Below are 18,326 nucleotides of genomic sequence, written 5' to 3'. Positions count from 1 at the left end.
GCTTAAAAGTGCTCTCCCCAGATCCAACAGACACGATTAGACACGGGAGGTCTGTGTACGAAACAATTTAGGCGGCGGTTAATTAATCCCATTGAGATGTCCATCAAGATTTAAAAATTTGGAGCCCTCTAAAGTAAGTTCTCCAGCAGGTAAAGGTATCTATGTACACATAGGAGTAGGCTGAGGCGTATTCAGTTTTTATTTATATTATAATATATTTTATGGACAATGATTGAGCATCCGAAAGTAACAATCTATAGAAAAGTTATTCAAGTAGAATTTGATTTCTTTCTTACTTCTTAACACAAATTTCTTCAGCTTGACGGATTGAAAAATCGATTTGTTTATACCTCTGCTGGCCTGTCTAAAGCTTAAATTCAAACAAGATAAGATTTTAACTTCCAGAAATTCACGCAGTTGATTTAGGCGTCCATAGCTTCGAAGATAAGATTCTTTCTAGTATAATCAAATTAAACGTTAACCACTCGATCAAATCCTTCTTATTGTACTGTCCCCATCATTATTTGTTGTATTGCTTCCTACACTGATAAAATTGCCACCGTCTGTCTCTAAAGGAGAACAAAAGAAGATAACACAAGGTAAGAAAGCAAAATTAAGAGCGAGGACCCAAGACACGAATTTCCTCCTTTTATTTATCTATTTTCTTTTGCTTTCTTGTTTTTTATTTTTATTTTTTTGTTGTGTTTTTTTTTTTTTCACCACTCCCCCATCCTTCTTGGAGTGTGATTTCCTTGGCGCAGGAAAATCACAATAGCCTCAACCTGATGAACTCGACCTGGTTCCTTCATCTCTCGTGCAACTATATCAAAAATCGCGTCGCATAATTATAGCGATATTTGACGTTATCGTCCACCAAAAAGAGTGTGCGCATCTCTATTAACGACTGATTTCCAGTTATATTAATGTCGCCCTTTATCCGAATCAAGTTACTAACCTCCCGGTTAGCTAAATTGGTATAGCGCTGGACTGTTGTGCGGGAGGTCGAGAGTTCGACTCCGGCCGGACCAACACTCAGGGTCTTTAAATAACTGAGAAGAAAGTGCTGCCTTTGTAATAATATCTGCAAATGGTTAGACTTTCTAGTCTTCTCGGATAGGGACGATAAATGGAGGTCCCGTCTCACAAGCCCTTATATGTGATAAAAATTGTGGGACGTTAAAGAACCCACACACTCTTCGAAAAGAGTAGGGCACGTAGTGCCCGGTGTTGTGGTCTATCTTTGTGTAGTGTCTAATCTAGGGTGAATTGGGAAGGGAAGATGAGATCAATACATGGACTGAAGTGGCTGCATACTGCGCCTGATGAATTCTGACGTCCGATCTCACCTTAACTGATTGTAAAGCGCGACTGATTATCTATATAGTAGTTTGCGCTATATAAATGTTAAATTGTTGTTGTTGTACTTACTCATAATAGTTATTGTGATAGCTATGTGCTCCAGCCAGCCAACCCCAAGAGGTGCTATAGTTGATATCAGCATCCCAGTTAGTAGTGTGGCCCCATTCACATTTGTAGCGTCTGTAGCTGCTACTGTGACAACACTTGAACTCAAACCTGCAATAGAGAAGTTTGGGTTGTGGTAGTTGTCGTAGTTGGTATGAAAATGATTTCATGTTAGTGTTTCTTCTCAGAATGAATAAGGGACAATCAGTGTTTACCGCCTGGCGAAGGAATCACATGGTCTTCAGAGGGATCGGAAAGGGAATCAGTCGTCGCCAACAGAATTGGTTTCAGTACTCATGAAAAGCTAACTAAATATGCGAAAAAAATTCGCGTCATAAGCTCTTTAAGGAGGCAGTATAGAAAATTGACTGCTTGGGAAGATACGGTAAATCTGATCATGACTTAAACAAAATCTTCCAAACCTTCTCCCATTAGAAGATAGATTTTGACCAGTCCTTAAGGTGACAGTTTTTTGTAAAGAACAGGGCGTAGTCTTTTCTCTGACCAATTTATCTTTTCCAAGTTTTTCTTTTTGCTTTCTATAGTGTTTGTTCCTATTTGGGTAAATACCTCAGTTATTAATTAACCTGTATTTTATTGGTTGGCACACTTTTGACCGCAGTCACATGATTATCCTCGTATATTCTTGAGAATGTAGTGCGAGGTTTTGTCGGCCAATCACAGAGCGAAGTTGGGCAACACAGATATACTTTAGAACTGAAGCTGATTGTTCTATAAGAAGCCGATAATAACCTGCGATCCTCGCGTTGGTTGCTGTGCACACTGTAGATGCCGGAAATGAAACCATTATTTGGGCATTTGAAGTCCAAAATTTCGTCATAACTATTCACGAATCCTGTCCAGGAGCATACTTGGGCTGCAGAGTTTAACTCACAGCTAAAAGCCCAGATCCGATCCTCTATGCAGTTCCTGTGGATGCTATGAATGCGACGGATCGATTTTCCTGTTGCAATGAAAAAGTTGCGAGTCAGTTACAATTCAAGCAGATACTTCTCCTCTTCTAAGTGTCGTGGAGAACATCATTTCTTGTAGATCACTCAACAAATTAAATAGACGAGATAAGTACACAGAGTTCACCCGGCTCTAGTTCGCCAATTCCCCCTTTTTTTATTTGAACTGATCAAATACGAAACATACCTCTTGGACAGTTAAAGTAAAGCATTCCATCCCAAGTGTTTGCCCAGTCTTCTCCAGGAGGCCTCCAAAAAACCCCACATTGAGTGGCTACGTGGTCAATAAAAGATGCATCCATAAAAAACAAAATCGTAAGGAGATAGGTGACTCGACGCCGACTCACCATCCCGGCTTCATCCGCTGAAAAGACGACCTTCAGATTGAAATAGTATCAGCGGTGGTAGCAATTAAAACTGTTTAATTTATCCACGTCACATGTGGAATGAATTACCTAAAGACCTGAAAGAATGAAACTCATATACACAATTTAAGAGATTAATGAGAATCTATCTGAAAAGTCATAGTTAAATTCTATGCTAGAGATATAACTTCAAATCGTAATTTTATCAGCAAAGCAGCAAAATATCTTACGTTCATAATTAAACCATTTGCTATAAGTTACAGTTTTTGTTAGATGGGGATCTTCTAATAAAAGCTCAGTAGAGCTTGCTAAGATCTCCAGCCATAATATTATAGCTTATTTTAGCAGGCTTATAATTAAAGCTATGTAATGCAATAACAAAATAAAAGTTCAAGGCAAAAAAAAAAAAAAAAAAAACACATGGATGAGTTTATTTCTTCTAACTCATTTCAAATTAATTGAACGTGTCAAACACGCAAACACGACAAAAGGCTCAATCTTCTAAATATTATTTCCCCGCGGTGGTTTAGATTCTTTGATCCAATCTGAATTACGAGGCACTCTTAAAAGATGAGATAGTCCGCTAGTGGATCAAATTGTCGCCCTTTTATAGCTATCGTTCTTCACTTATGTTTTAACTGAAAGACTCTGTCTGAATGTAGTAAGAACTGAAGTTGAAGTTCCTCACCTCAAATATTCCTCTACACTGACGGCTACAGCTCGGTCGTCTACAACTTACTTCAACCAAAGTGTCCGGAGACAAAACTTTTCTTTTTTTGACCTGAGTAGCGAACTTTTAGAGAAAAGTTCTCAACATAAAAATTAGCTGACCAATCACACGCAGTCAGTGGTAGCGGATGCATAACTAAAGGAACACCGTCTGATAGAGCGGTATCCTCTTCTTCTGAAGATAAATTGTAAGTGTAACCCTTAGTTTTTATACCAAATATTTCGTTAGAAAAAGCTCATATGTGCAGCCAATTAGAAGTTAAGAGTCAGCTCAGATAAAGAAAGTTCTTCTTTTAAGTCTGGATTTTCCGCCCTGATTTGTTGGGCATATTTATTTGTGTTCCCAGAATTCTTGTGTTATGATATTTCACACGATGCTTCGTGTAACAAGAAACCCACTCACGTGTGTCCTGTTACGTGTTACGATTGTCGTTTTCCGTGTCAGAGGTGAAGGAGGTGTTCCTTGAGTTGGTCGTTGTTTGCATCGTAACATAAAACCCGATCATGTTTTGGATCGGAACGTGCTGGGGTCGTCACGGTCTTCAGTTTCGCCAACACAGGATGCTCGTTTGTTTGGCTTCGTTAATTCAGCCGGAACGCTAAATTTTCACACCAAATTCCATTAAAAGATCAAAACTTTTTTCTCTGCTTGACGTAAGCCAACAATTTGCCGATAAGTGATTTGTCCTCGATCATGTTTACAAACATGTTCAGTGCATGTAATACATGACGGCCAATTTGAAGTTTCTGTTTATACCCATGGATAGACGTTCTTCGAACGAAAGCCTTTAAACAAATTTAATAGTAAAGTTCTGCTCAGTGGGACAGTCTTTTTTCAATCGAGACAAACAGCAGACGTAGTTGAAAGCTTGGGTAGATATTCCATACCCATTAATGGTCATTATACCTTGTTGACCCTTATCCCATATTGCTATTGGGTCCGATCTTCTTCATAATTGCAAATGCAGACATCCGTTTCAACGTGGACACCCACACAACAAACATCCCAGTAAAAAGAATGACTTTTAGTCTCCCATGAATCACAACTCTCCTCGTATGCAAATCAGCATTTATTTTACTTAATGAAAAATTTCACTCACACTTACATATTTACCACGAAATACCCTGTCGTGGAATAACGTATTCTTGTGAAAAGCAAAAGAAAAAAAAAAAAAAAAAAAAAAGCAAAAAAACACCCTATTATGAAACTATACCAGAAAAATAGACAATTTGGTTATCGGAAAAACGACTAACAAATTTTTAAGATGATGCTCGTAGGAAATTAAGGTGAAATTATCGAACATGGTCATCAGAAACGTAACTTTTTGTGAAGGGTCCACACCTCTTATTCTATCAGAGTTATTTGTTTTTAAACATCAGGACTTTATTTCGAAATCTCGTTTTAATAATAAATTGTAATCATAGATCGAGAATGAGAAATGAAGATAAAATTTGTGTTAATTAACACTTTCCACAGCTCTTCTTGCAGTAAATTTTCATGTACGGTTCGAATTTCCTGCAGTAGTCACCGGGTTCTCTCATCCAACCTGCGCAATATTTGTGTTCGTCTTTGCAGATGGCTAAACGAGAAAGAACATAAAACGTTTCATTACAAAATCGTTAAGACTTTTTGCCTGGAACACAAAGGATGCAACACAGATTGGTGACCAACCATCAGTTTCTGCCATGCAGATGATGTTTTTCTTGGGAATGAGGCGTGAGTTGTTGTATGGGTGTGTTGACACAATTAGGTGGGGCCCAGGCCCCATTATCAGACCTGCAGTTTTTTAACTAATTGTCTGACACCACAATCCTTGCTACGACAAGATCGTAAGTTACTACTCAGTATGAAGTACTCAAAATATTGCTGTCTTAAAATAATTCGCAGCTTATAGAGGCTAGAATGTAAAAAAACAAAAAAAAAAAACCTGTGTTTTCCGAATAAAAGTTTTGTTTCCCCCCCCCCCCGCCCAATCAAAAATTCCCGTATCCGCCCCTGAGCTCTGTAATGATTTGTACTCACGAGGCTTCTGACACTCCCTCTTGCAGCTCGTTTGACAATCTTTATTCATGTAAGTGGAGTATCGTGAATCAGTGCAGTATCCTTCACTGGCCCAAAATGGACACCAATCGTGACTATCAGGAGAGCAACCTGTCACAACAAGGAAGATAAAAAAAAAAATAAGAAAAGAAAGCGTTGGATCAAAAATTAAACATTTCAGCGATAAGAGCAAATATTTCGATTCTCCGCCCTGTCTGTCATGCGTTTCTTAAAATGTTACCTCTAAGAGTTTAGTGTTAATTCGAACAACCTCCGTAAGTTAATATTAATGTTATTCTTTTCATCACCTTGGTGTTCGCAAACGTTTTGAAGTATCGCAAGGAGAATTTTTATTTGGTCAGTCAGGGAGAGAGGGAGGTAAATATACTGTTAATATTTTCAAGTTACGATCTGTACGTTATTGGTTTCAAAGTTCAACAGAATGTTGTTCAGCCAGGAATTTTGTATTCATGAAAAGAGGGCGATAATGGTGGGTAAGAAGAAATTCAGACCGCAGATCCTGGGTTAAGGATTCTTTCAACTAATGTTAAGCTTAATAAGCAATGATCTTCCACTTCTCAGCTTTTAATGTGTGCAGCTAACAAATGGTAAGTGACCCAACAATTGCTGCTCTTCCCCACTGACCTATGGGAAAATGTATGACTTTTTTATTACATGACATTAAGGCAAATCTTCTATCGCCAATCCATGTCTTGACTCAGTGAATGACCCAGTGACAGACTGAAATGTTCTGGTCCAGTGACACAGGCAGACAGACATTTGACGGACAGACAGACAGACAACTGACTGACAGACAGACAGTCGATCATACAAACAGTCAGACAGACAAACAGACAGACAGACTCACACCTTTCTACCGATTGACTGAAAGACAGAATGATACCTGACTGAAAGACTAACTCTCGAACCAGGGTCATGACTTAGTGACACATTAGCTGGCTAACTAATAAGCATAGTTGTCTGTAGGGCAGACTTACCTGGTGGCGGAGGTGTTGGTGGCTTGGGTGGGGGATTGGTGACTGGTGGCTTGGTAACCGACTGATCACAGTACAACGTATTGGCTTGCTGAATGTCTAACTTACTCAACCCATACCGCTGACCAAGGTTAGTGCGGCCGTCCTTGCCGACAATAGTTTTTACTCCCCTGCGGTTGGCGAAGGCCGTTGAGGAATAGTGCATAACACTATCGTAATCATATGAGACGCCGCGACTGTCTACCCTATTGGTTCCATATTTATGAAAGTTATACGCCATACCTAAATGGAAAAAAAAAAAATTAACATTCTTGCCATGCAAAAATATTTCCCCAATCTTAAGATTTAACTTTCAAACTTAATGATCAAAATAAGTAATTGTACTCCATCTCTTAATTTATTTCAACTTTGTAATGTCAAAATTAAAATAACTTGGCCCACGCGAGTATACCTCTTTGGATGTTTTGCCAGTTAATTGTCACATAAGAGTCTCTGTCGGGACGGGACTGTTCGTGCCAGAATCCAAGGGCGTGTCCTACGAGATAAAAAAACAAATCAGTAAGTGTTGTGATGAAACAAATAAATAAAGTAACTAAATAAACAATCAATTAGACTCCACTCCTTTCTATTCAATGAGTTAATCTCACATGAACTCAACTGTGACAGGAACAGATACTATTACGATGAATGGCCATACCTATTTCGTGTACTACAACACCCAGATAACCACAACCGTTTCCAATCGAGATTTTCTGAGGCCCCGAGCCACGCTGACGGCCAACCAAAGAATAACATCTTAAAAAAAAGGGAAGAAACTAATGTTTCTATGATTTGTGATAGGCAAGAGAATATTAACATGTTTTCTTGTGATAGGTTAATAATTCTAGAAACTATTCATGTTGTCCGCTGCAAAGAAGTAATGTTATAGGTGTCAGTGAGCGAGTCAGTCATTCAGTGAGTCTTTCAGTGAGTCAGTCCGTGATTCTTGAGTCACTTATTGAGTCAGTCAGTCAGTCAGTCAGTCAGTCAGTGAGTAAGTCAGTCTGTCAGTGAGTAAGTCAGTCATTGAGTCAGTCAGTCAGTGGTTAAGTACGTCCGTGGGTCAGTGGGTCAGTGGGTCAGTCAAGCAGTAACTCAGTCTATCAGTCAGGCAGTTATTCAGTGAGTGAGTCAGTAAGCCAGAGAGTCAACGAGTTGTCATTCAGTTAGTAATTCAGTTCGTAAGACAGCGAGTCAGTAGGTCTGTCAGCCAGTCAGTTAGTCGGTCTGGCAATCAGCCAGTCAGTCAGTCAGTCAGTCAGTTAGTCAGTTTGTCAGTCTGTCAGTCTGTCAGTCTGTCGGTCCGTCGGTCAGTCAGGCAGTCTGTCTGACTGTCTGTCTATCTGTATCAGTCAGTCAGTCTGTCAGTCTGTCAGTCTGTCCGTCTGTCTGGCTTTCTGTCAGTCAGTCAGTCGGTCAGTCAGGCAGTCTGTCTGACTGTCTGTCTATCTGTATCAGTCAGTCAGTCTGTCAGTCTGTCCGTCTGTCTGGCTTTCTGTCAGTCAGTCAGTCTGTCAGTCTGTCAGTCTGTCCGTCTGTCTGGCTTTCTGTCAGTCAGTCAGTCAATGAGTCAGTCCTTCTGTCAATCAGTGAGTTTGTGAGTCTATCAGTATGTCAGTCAATTAGTTACTCTGTTGCTTGGTTAGTTTCTAGCGATATAAACATCTGATTCTCACCCTCCACCCGCGAAGAAATTAAGGTAACGACCTCTACGACTCGGCACGAATTTTAGGCACGGCACTCTTTCCTCCCAGTGCCTCATAGCACGCAGGATAACTCCACGCACATTATCTGAAGATGTAAAAATAAAATGATTCATATTAAATAGAGGATGAAGCCCAAGACTGAAACATTTTTAAACAATTTGAAGTGCTTCAATTAATAGTTAAGAAAGAAACTTAAACTGAGTCTATCATAAAATCGGTTAGAAGTGAACTTACAGTTGGAGCTTGTAATGTAATAGGGAACTTCTCGGAACTTTCCAGTACTACCAAAACGCCATCGAAGGTCGCCTTGACTAGACGGCACCTTCATGATCGCCCTTTTTTGTCTACTTTGAGGTTTTACAACCCTCTTAGGAGGCACCAAGATCCCTCGGCTCTTGAGGCTGTTACGTATTGTATCGCTCATGATTATATCACCTTGAAACAAATCTTCCCTTCCATCTAAACAGAAAAATAATTGAAGCGTAGGAATTAAAACGTAAAAGGCGTGTAAAATTTCATTGAGCAATGTCGTGCACAATAGTGTCGTGAGTTTTCCGCGAGAGTACTGGAACTTAAGTGTATGTAGCATCAACCCGGTTTTTGCTCGGCCAATCTGGTTACTATTTTATTGAAAACGTGAAATCATTTACCTCTGGACCTGCCATTTTCTCCAGTTGCTTCAAGGATGGCGTCAAAGACAGGTTTTGTTGCCGCTTTTGCTAGGATAAACATAATCATCTTAGTTATTATAAGGAAATACTATATATAGTTTAGTGGAGAGAAAAACGCTGATTATGAGAGATAACTAGGTGTTCCTCTATTTTAGTGCAGTTTAAGGAGTGGGTAACGAAAAAAATAATAAAATGAAGAACAAACACCGCCGTACTGAGTTTTGCGAGTTCGCGTGACACTTTTTTTTTCGATCTGTAAGAAGACTAGCATGAAAAAAAGCAGCTACTTGTGATCTGTGAATATTCCGAAGGAGTATTTTGCCGCAATCTTTTTATGACACCATTGTAAATTGTGAACCAACTCGTCAAATACTCCATCCAGCCTTGGGCCTGAAGTGTGACAAATCGTGCGCATGTGAACTGAACTTGTCATGGTTAACATAATGTACTCTGCGCATGCATGACAAGCCGGCGCAAACCATGATCTGCGCAGACAACGTAACGCCATGACAGAAATTGTGACCACTTGACATGTGACTCTCTGAACTGAATCCTTCATCGAAATGGAATTTCTTTTGTGATAATTAAAATGATTGATTGCTGCACTGATAAGTGGTGGGTTATTAATGGTTTTACGTTGAACTGTAGCTTCGTCGCTCAGCAGTCGATAGGTGACAAAAACAAAAGGAGGAGTATTTCGCGGAGATGTTAAACCTAATCGATAACTGCGGGAAATAATATCTCTCTGATTTATTATGCCTTGTGTCCAAAATTTTTGTCTCATATCTCTCGGTGATTCTCGGGTAGTTCAAATTACTTTCCCGTTTCAAACATGAATCCTCGGACCAATTAAAACAACCCTGGCCAGTGACGTCTGAAAAATTTAGAGGGGTCAATATCATGGTGTCTTCAATAGATTAACACGCGCTAAAGTCTACCCATTGTTAAGCATTTATTGAAACTTACCACAAAATCCCCATTGCCCATGAGTTTCGTAGTCGTCATGTAAAGAACACCATTCCTTCCAAAAATCTTTTGTGGTGCACTCATAGTAATCCACGCCTCTGTAAGTGAATGGAAACACACAGCACTTTCCGTTCGTTGTGTTGCGAGTGTAACAGATGCTATCTGTAGAATCTTAACAAATAGCACAACAGTTAATGCTAGAGTAAATGTTGATTGTTACACTAAGTGCTTTATGCCTATGCATTGTTTGCGTGTTAGTGGGATATATCTCCAAATTATTGAGAACGTCAGCGTCCTTAGCCAAACGCAAGATAGAATGAACTTTGACTGCATTTAATTCTTAGAATCATTGCATCCAAATTCTAAGGTAAAACCTCAATACATAGTAAATTATACAAAAGAAAAGAAAAAGAAAGAAAGTTTACAATAAAGCAGGGTAAATGACTGTAAAATTAAAACAAGCAAAGTGTTATGAGCAAACCGCGGCTGTAGTTTAATTTGCGCAGTGCAGAAGAGAGGTTTTTACCTGTGGGAGCTGCGGATGATTCCTCAACTTGTGCTACCACAAGCAAACCTGTACAAATCCACAGCGATATCATGTCGAGGTATCTTCAGGGATATCTTTCAGTCTCTAGCAAGCGGTCGGGAAAAGTGAACTAGATCTGCTTATATAATCAAAGTTGTGGCAGACGTGCCTAATGTTGTTCTCAGCAATGCATATTACGCAGACACTTATTGCTCAATCATACGGATGTCGTGGGGTAAAACACAGTTGGATATTTTTCTGCCATCTCGTATCTCACTTTTCTGTCATCTACCCATTGTGCCGTTTTTTTTTAACCCGGACAAATTGTCTAGGTCAGAATCATTCGGATATCAATACACGTGGCGCGTGTTGTTAAACTCCTACAATGAGCTTGCAAGATTACGACGCGCTTTTTCAAGGACTTAGGCTATTCCAAAATATTTCTCGTCGCCATGTTCCCACCAATAACGTAGGCCCACTTTTTACATACAAACACACACAACCCACAAATCCTCCATTCGCTCTGACGAAGGGCTAACGCTCGAAACGTCAGCTTTTTAACTCTTTACGGTGGCCAATTTACAATTTCAACTTAGTTTATAAAACCAAATGACCTTGTTACCCCCACCGATGTAGCACCACAGTTTCTTTATAAACTTACCCCCTTGAACCTCCTACCTAACAGCTTTTGTTACAATAAGTCGCATCAAAGAAACTTTTTGTGCTTTAGGAATCCAGCGAGAATATGTTAAGAATTCTCATATCAAACTTTCCATGTTCCCCAGCTTGTTACTTTTCTAGACAAATCATGGTAACGTTTAGCGTGGGTGACCTGTGATCATAAGTACGTCACACACGCACACGCCTCACGGAATTTTTTCGAAGCAGACAGTTTCTGCTCGGCAAACTAATAGATATGTAGTAATAACATGGCAGCTGTTGAAAAAGCTTCCTGGCTTTGAAACCCTGGCTTTATTTTCTGGATATAAGCCCATCCCCCGCAACTTGTGAGCTAAGGAGGACGTCAAAGAAATGATGTTATTTTGTGGGCGTGTGAGTAATTTGAGGATATCGATACCTTGTAGGGGAAATTGGGCTGGCTAGACAGTTCGACCTTCGACATTTTTGCGAGCAATTTATGAATTGCAACTTATTTTCGAGTGGAACTTTAAATACTGTAAAGCTGACTGAATGGATCGAAGGATTTCGTGTGGACAGTCTTTATTAAAATGCGTTGATTTCTTCGCCTGCCATGTCAGTTAACGTTCCAGGAATATGTCAGAGTAAATTTAGAAGAATTAAGAGAACAACAACGAACAGCCTCAGCAGCGAGAAGTTTGAGTTAGAATCTAAGGGTTACGCAAAACTGTTTTTGCTAAAACAGCAAAGCAACTAGAATCCATTGAAACCAGTAAACCCAAAAGACTTCTTGTAAAGTCCGCCTTGTCCTTTGCACCTCAAAATCAATATTCTTATTCTCTGTACTTGTTTAACAATCAAGAATCATAGGAAAACGAGATCGCAACCTCTGGCAGTGTCCGCACAATACTGCTGTACTAAGAACAGGATCTGTCAATTCGTATTCTCTTCAGTTGAACTGTTTTACCCCTCTGCAGAACAAGCGTAATCGTTATGTGTGATTTTGAAACGAAGAAAACTCATGTGCAAAGACAGCGCGTGGAGAGAGGTGCAAGAAAATTGGCGTCCTCCCCAACGCGTGTTCAGCCCTCGCGTTCCCCTCGCGCCCGCCCACGCTCACGTGAAAAACACAAAAAAACTAAATCGTTTGATACTGAAATAGATTAACAGATGTATGAGAGCATATAACGCGTGTTCTGCAGCCTGTTGTTTAACTTCTTCTTCTTTGCAGGTGCCGAAGTAAATTTAATGACTGCGACGTCTCTTGTGGGCTTTGGAACGGAAAGAATGGAGAAAAAAATCAGATGGAGAATAGACATTTTACTACCTTACTTCATTTCTATTTTTGCTCACTATTTCTATTTTTATTGTTATCTCATTGTCAATCAGATTTAGTTTTACATATTTCCGCTGTTACATCATACAGCTATCTATGAAGCATCACCCCAATTCTCTGTTAATTCCCACTGCACCTGAAGAAGGCTGGTTTGGCCAGCCGAAATATAGTGCTCCGTCTTAAAATTTACTTATCTACGTTGTATCGGTCTTGCCTCTATATTTATATTTTATTAATGCACTGAAAAACGAATGGCAACATTAAACTTTGCCCCAGACCGGTTTAACTTTTTCCTGTTCATGATACAATTCTTGCGTCGCACACTGGGCTGGTTGGCAAGAGCCACAGGATTTTTTACAATTTTTTGCCATGTAGGGGTAGTAACGGGAGTTTCGCCGACAGTAACCTCTTTGTCTCCAAGCTGGGCAGTGTCGCTCAAGGTCGCGGCAGTTGGTATCTGGGGGAAACAAAAAAAAAATTGAAAATTAATACTAAATAAATAAGTCAATCAGCTGGTCAATCAATAAGTCAATCAGTCATTTAAGCGAATAATCGATTACTCATTCAATTGAACCAGACAGTTATATAGCCACTAAATTAATCCTTTCCCTACCAAGGACTTATATATACGTCCTATGTTATGTCATCTAACGACCGAGGATGTATCAATACGCCGTTTACCGAGAGCCCGGTTGTTCGCGATGACTTGGAAAAATTATCCCCGGTTGTTGAGGAAAAAATCAATATGGCTGCCGGGTGGAGAGTGTGGTTGTAGTTAAATTACTAATAATGATCATGAACGTGACATTTAAAAAACTGGACAGTTTGTGAAGAAAAATTGACTTACTAGTTCCGCAGAAGCAACTCTCTTGACAGCTTTTTCTCATATACGTCTGATATGAATGTGTGCAGTAACCCATGGATTTCCAAGCTGGACAATTGGAGTTATTGTCTCTGTATCGACAACCTGTTGATGAGAGCAGCTCTATTATCAAAAATAAACATCTCAAGCGGTAATATATAACAACCTAACGGATACAAGTAGATCGACTTCTGTGAGGAGTACGCAGAAAAGGCTAGTAGGGTAATAAGTTGGGGAAATGTACAGGAACATAAAGGGACAATTGAATAAATGCGACTGTTCGAATTTTTGTTATATCAAAATCTTCCTTTGAAAGGTATTGTGAATCTGTTTACTCCTTTAAGGATCTTTCTCTGAAACAGAGCCGACTCCGAAATTTCCTCAAATTTTGGTTTATGCTGTTATCATTCAAAATCGTTCGAAGTAAAACTTGTGGGGCGAACCCCATGATATCAAGCAAACGCTTTGTATCAAGCGGACACCAAATGCAGTCCCTATGAGATACCCATATAAGACGATAAGAGAAAGATTAAACGTGTTCTTTTTACGCGGGCACCAGATCGGGTCCTACGGCTGTCAGATTTTTATTGCATTGTGAAATCAGAAACAAATTCAAGCTAGAAAAACTGCTGGGAAAAAGGGAACAGAAACGCGGTGGTTACCCGTGGGTGGTCTGGGTCTTACAGTAACGGGTCTATTTGTGGGTTGTCCGGTGCAGTACATCAATTTCGCTTGTTGAATGTCCTTGTAACTCAGTCCTCGAGTGTTTCCCAGCTTGGTGCTTCCATCTTTTCGTGTGATAGTTGCACGTCCATTACTATACCAAACGCGGTAGAGTGATAATGCATCACGCGGTCGTAATCATACGAGATTCCACGCGAGTTAATAGTACTTGTCGACATCTTCGTGAATTGGGAGCGGACTCCTAAAGAAGGAATACCGGATTCAATATAAGGTGATATATCCCCATTTGTTGATAGATATCTAAGGTATTGCACAGTGGAAGTGAATCGACTGTAGGCTCGATTTCCGCCGCTCTCTCGAGTCCAGTCCTTTTCGTTCCTCCCCGAGAAGAGGGTTTGGGGAGGAGCGCGGGCTCCGGTTCCCAAACAGCGGCTGGTAATGGAGCCTACGTGCAAGCATCTATGGAGCAGCAAAAACCCCAGGTTTGATATCGAATAACAATTTGAACAATCCAAATCATTTGGGTTCGGAGATTTTGATGTAGACATTTCGGTTCGTCAAATGGGGTTTAGTTTTCCTGTGTTGTTCAGGGTTTGAAAAGTTTCAAATTTTGATTACATGGAATATTTCACCTACCGGTTGGGATGTTATTCCAGAGAATGTTAACGTAAAGATCCCTATCGGGACGGGATTGCTCGTGCCAGAACCCGAGAGCATGGCCTGAAAAGAAATTAAAGCAAATATCATTTTGGGCGGTTTTTTCGGATGAGAGAGACACTTTCATTTTAAATAGTATTCGCATATAAGTATAACAATAAGTAACTGCTTGTCCCACGTTCCTAATAGCGAGAAATTAATTTATTGGTTGCATGGTAATATGAAGTATCTGAAAGATGATCGAGCTAAAAAATATCTCTGGTTTCCATCAGCTAATTTCATAGTTAACCCATGAGTGACTAACACAGAAAGATTTCTTGATATAGAAGATTCAGTTCTTGTCAGACTTATTTGGCAAATGGATTTAACTTCTTTATAGCTTCTTTTCTTATCCACTCACCGATTTCATGAACGACCACGCCGATATGATTACAGCCCCGTCCAATAGAAATCTTTTGTCTTCCTCCAACTCTTCCCACCATGGAATAGCAGCTGTCAAATGAAAGAACACAAATGTTAGACGGAGCGATAAACTATGGGCAGCCTCTCCTTTTCGAAGTCCATCGCGCGAGTCATAAAAAGCAATCACGTCATACAGCGCCACTGCAGATGTAATGGTTACCTGGCCTGCAGTGAAGACGTAAAAACCAATAACTACATCCTTAACCTCCTCCAGAAAAGAAGCTGATGTAGTTACGATGAGTTGTTCTTCGAAGGAACCTCAGGCAAGGAACTTTACTCATCCAATGTTTCATGGCTTGATCTATGACACCGCGGGCATGTGCTGCAACAAAACAAATCCACACCCTTGTGTTTCAAAACCATTACTGTAAAGATTGCAATCGCGGGTAAAAGTTCGCAAGAAACGCAAATTCTAAGAACACCCCAGAATCACTCATCATTTGCGCTACATATCTCCTTCTCATTGAATATTTATATAACTTATTTCCTCGAATGAGCGCCCCTCCCGGCCTCCCTCCCCTTCCCCTACCCCTACCCTACCCCTCTCTAGAAACTCTGCCCAAGCCGCTGGAAATTTAAGTATAATTTGAGTTTTGGGGTTATTGAGGTATGGGGAAAAGAGAATATGTCACTAAGAGAAACCAGATCCTTATGATTATTCATGTGCAGTCAGTCACTCACCCACACTGCCCTCAATGTAGTAGGGAATCAAAGGACGACCGCTTGAATCCATCCAACGCCGAGAAAGACTTCTTAGAGTAGCTCGCTTCCGTCGTCCGCCAGAGATCTGGGTTTTAATCATTTTACGTTGTCTTTCTGTTAGTTCAATATCTCCCTCATATAAAAACAGCCCGCTTCTGTCCGACACTTGGAGATAAAAAAAAAGGCAATCAATAAATAATTGAAATGCGTGTCAGTCACACACCGCCCCTGCATAAACAGTTAACCCACACGCAATGAACATAGTCACTAGGTAATTAGATTTTTAAAGCAGTTCTACGCATAACAACAACGCTGTCATACCTAAGTTTGGGAGATAAGATAAGGATAAAGCAAATTCAGATATTTATACAAAAATCAGTGCTCACTTCGTAAGTTTGCCTCAGCATTATTGGCCTGTTCGATCGTTTGATAGGCCGAGAGCTCCTCTTTCGTTGTCGAGGAATTTGCTGTCGTGGAATTTCCCTGCAGCTGATCTGAGACTAACAAAAAATCCAGATTTTGGTTGGTTTTACTGTCTGTACCAGTCTTCAGTAGAAATATTCGACTGTCCTGCACAAACTTCCAAAACGCACAGCTAACGCAGTTCCGGGAGAGGAGCACAAATAAAAGAAAACAACAGTGACTGCAAAATACAAACACTACGTAATTTTGCAATTTTTTTCGCGCCAATTCTTTCTCGATCTGTAAGAGAACTAGGCTAAACCGTTGAAAACCCAGCCACTCATTTACATGTTATTGAATAAGATAAACGTCTAATCTCTTATGCCTCGTTCTTCAAAGCCTCCCGACACATGTAAATGAGGTGGACCAAAGTGGCTGGGTATTCTCAAGTTGCTCCGAGGACTAAGCTGGAAAAACAAAAAGTTAGCGGTGACAAGAAGGCAGGGCTAATGGTTGAGAGGTAATTTGTTAGCGCGGGGGAAACAAACGAAGTGCTAAACTCAAACATGGCCGCTGTACTTTTAGCTGCGCAGTACAGAAGCGAAGTCTTACTTGCGGGAGCTGCAGATGATTACTCAACCCGTGCCACCACAAGCAAAATGGCACAAATCCACAGTGATATCATTTCCAACTAGTCTGCAACGGTCAGCTTCAGTCTCTAGCAAGCGTCAGAGAAAAGCCCACTTTTTCTAGCAACAAACTGTATAATAAAGTTGTGGCAGACGTGACAAATGCGCTTTTTTTTTTTTCAGTTTTTATTACGCAGGTAAACACGGTTGGGTGTTTTTCTGTCATCTCGTATCTCACTTCTCCGTCATCTTTCCATTGTGTATTTTGGCTTAGACAAATCGTCTTGATCATAATTATCCGGATGTGCGTGGCACCTTTGACATTACGTTCGGTTATCCCGGCCCAAATAAACTTCCGAATTCATCAACTTTTAAAGTAAGCTCATTTAAAAGAAAAATAATAACATTGGTGCTCTAGGAACCGTCAGGAAAAGTAAACCCCATTTTCAAGTGAACCCTATTTTATTCCCAGACTTGTCTCTTTGCCAGACAACTCATGTATAGTGCACGTGGGTAAGCATACATGCGTCAGACGCGTGAACGATTCCAGGCGCAAAACGCATCGTCGAAACAGCATAACAGTACTTGTACATACATTCAAACCTGTAAAACACCAAGGACCTCTTTTCAAAGTCCCCTTGACCCCTAGCCTGAGTAACATGACATCATTATTCCTATTTTTTACCCTGTTCTCTGTTCATATCCTATGGTACGACAAGGAGAAACAATAACTTCTCCCGGTTGGAGAGCGCGAGGAAATCCGGCAGCGCTTAAATAACTCCAACCCTCGCGCTTGTCCAGCTACATTAGTGCACTGTCCCCGCGATCTTCTCGCGCGTGACTCGTGCTTGCCTATGATTACCTGAAAAACCGCGCAAAACAAACGAGAAAAATTTATGGCTGCGCGAAAAAATTACTCCTTCCTTTGCGCGTATCCAGTTCAGCGAGCTCTCCTCGCATTATTCACCCACTCGCCTTGAGTTCGCCTCACGCTTGCTTACGCTCCCCGGGAAAAACACAAAAATATAGATATATAAATATACAGTTGACCTCGTTAAGTTGACTTCGGTCGTGTATCTTTAATAGATCCTTATTTGGGTTTCATATGGGGTTATAGGCTTCCCCTACCCTGTCACCTTGAAAATTAAGTTTCCCTGGAGACCATGTCTCTGATCACGTAAATCATATCTTCGATTGTCGTGTTGCCAGCATGGTTGTCCTGATAGTGTAGTGGTCATCACACCTAACTCATGTAAGATAGCTGTAATTAAACAGCTCATGTTGAGCTGTCTTAGTAGAAATAAAAAAAAAAAAAACATCACACCTGACTAGTAACAGGGGGACGTGGGTTCAAATTCCTCTCAGGGCAAATTTTCTTTTGAAACATTTATTCTATTTAAGTATGATTATTTGGGGTGTACAGGGTCAGGGTTTCCCTCGTATACAGAAGATATATAAACATACATATATATTTAAAAAT

At 40.3% G+C, this 18,326-nt stretch overlaps 2 protein-coding genes, 1 long non-coding RNA gene and 1 pseudogene across 5 annotated transcripts; 1 reads left to right on the top strand and 3 right to left on the bottom strand.

Moving 5' to 3' along the window:
• Positions 1-181: 181 nt before the first annotated feature.
• Positions 182-3,875, bottom strand: LOC111333976 (hemagglutinin/amebocyte aggregation factor). Of its 2 annotated transcripts, XM_088733184.1 has the most exons (6): positions 3,489-3,875; positions 2,623-2,812; positions 2,218-2,428; positions 1,429-1,575; positions 956-1,049; positions 182-569 (listed from the first exon to the last, which is right to left on the bottom strand). In XM_088733184.1, the coding sequence occupies exons 2-6, from the start codon at positions 2,783-2,785 to the stop codon at positions 540-542; spliced, it is 645 nt and encodes a 214-aa protein (XP_088589310.1). In that variant the 5' UTR covers positions 2,786-2,812; positions 3,489-3,875; the 3' UTR covers positions 182-539. The 2 variants fall into 2 exon arrangements, with proteins under 2 accessions (XP_088589310.1, XP_022795379.2); XM_022939644.2 differs by lacking the exon at positions 956-1,049 and having other exon boundaries at positions 3,489-3,873.
• A 709-nt stretch (positions 3,876-4,584) lies between these two features.
• LOC111333986 (zinc metalloproteinase nas-4) lies at positions 4,585-11,227 on the bottom strand. The gene is made up of 10 exons (XM_022939656.2): positions 10,474-11,227; positions 9,948-10,118; positions 8,961-9,029; positions 8,545-8,769; positions 8,281-8,395; positions 7,263-7,360; positions 7,017-7,100; positions 6,569-6,847; positions 5,553-5,681; positions 4,585-5,109 (listed from the first exon to the last, which is right to left on the bottom strand). The coding sequence occupies exons 1-10, from the start codon at positions 10,544-10,546 to the stop codon at positions 4,991-4,993; spliced, it is 1,362 nt and encodes a 453-aa protein (XP_022795391.2). The 5' UTR covers positions 10,547-11,227; the 3' UTR covers positions 4,585-4,990.
• Positions 11,228-11,390: 163 nt separating this feature from the next.
• On the top strand, positions 11,391-12,637 carry LOC148722729 (uncharacterized). The gene is made up of 2 exons (XR_015991690.1): positions 11,391-11,526; positions 12,344-12,637. It is a non-coding gene; the product is annotated as an uncharacterized LOC148722729 (long non-coding RNA).
• On the bottom strand, positions 12,413-17,024 carry LOC111333989 (hatching enzyme 1.2-like; annotated as a pseudogene). Its single transcript, XR_002695190.2, has 9 exons — positions 16,830-17,024; positions 16,202-16,315; positions 15,795-15,980; positions 15,300-15,435; positions 15,052-15,143; positions 14,631-14,714; positions 13,973-14,235; positions 13,296-13,415; positions 12,413-12,905 (listed from the first exon to the last, which is right to left on the bottom strand). The product of XR_002695190.2 is annotated as a hatching enzyme 1.2-like (transcript).
• Positions 17,025-18,326: the final 1,302 nt, after the last annotated feature.

Source organism: Stylophora pistillata, chromosome 9 (assembly GCF_964205215.1).
Source record: "Stylophora pistillata chromosome 9, jaStyPist1.2, whole genome shotgun sequence".
NCBI lineage: Eukaryota > Metazoa > Cnidaria > Anthozoa > Scleractinia > Pocilloporidae > Stylophora > Stylophora pistillata.
Note: the sequence above shows the minus strand (reverse complement) of the source record. Positions and strands in the feature narration are given on the sequence as shown.

What these genes read in the sequence shown, in the direction of transcription:
- LOC111333976 (XM_088733184.1), bottom strand. Translation starts at nt 2,785, where the DNA reads ATGGTGAGTCGGCGTCGAGTCACCTATCTCCTTACGATTTTGTTTTTT. An exon ending in TTACTTTAACTGTCCAAGAG is followed by an intron (nt 2,429 to 2,622) that starts GTATGTTTCGTA and finishes TCATTGCAACAG; the next exon opens with GAAAATCGATCCGTCGCATT. An exon ending in AACCAACGCGAGGATCGCAG is followed by an intron (nt 1,576 to 2,217) that starts GTTATTATCGGC and finishes TCTCTATTGCAG; the next exon opens with GTTTGAGTTCAAGTGTTGTC.
- LOC111333986 (XM_022939656.2), bottom strand. Translation starts at nt 10,546, where the DNA reads ATGATATCGCTGTGGATTTGTACAGGTTTGCTTGTGGTAGCACAAGTT. An exon ending in TGTTGTAGTACACGAAATAG is followed by an intron (nt 7,101 to 7,262) that starts GTATGGCCATTC and finishes TTTATCTCGTAG; the next exon opens with GACACGCCCTTGGATTCTGG. An exon ending in CTGGCAAAACATCCAAAGAG is followed by an intron (nt 6,848 to 7,016) that starts GTATACTCGCGT and finishes TTTTCCATTTAG; the next exon opens with GTATGGCGTATAACTTTCAT.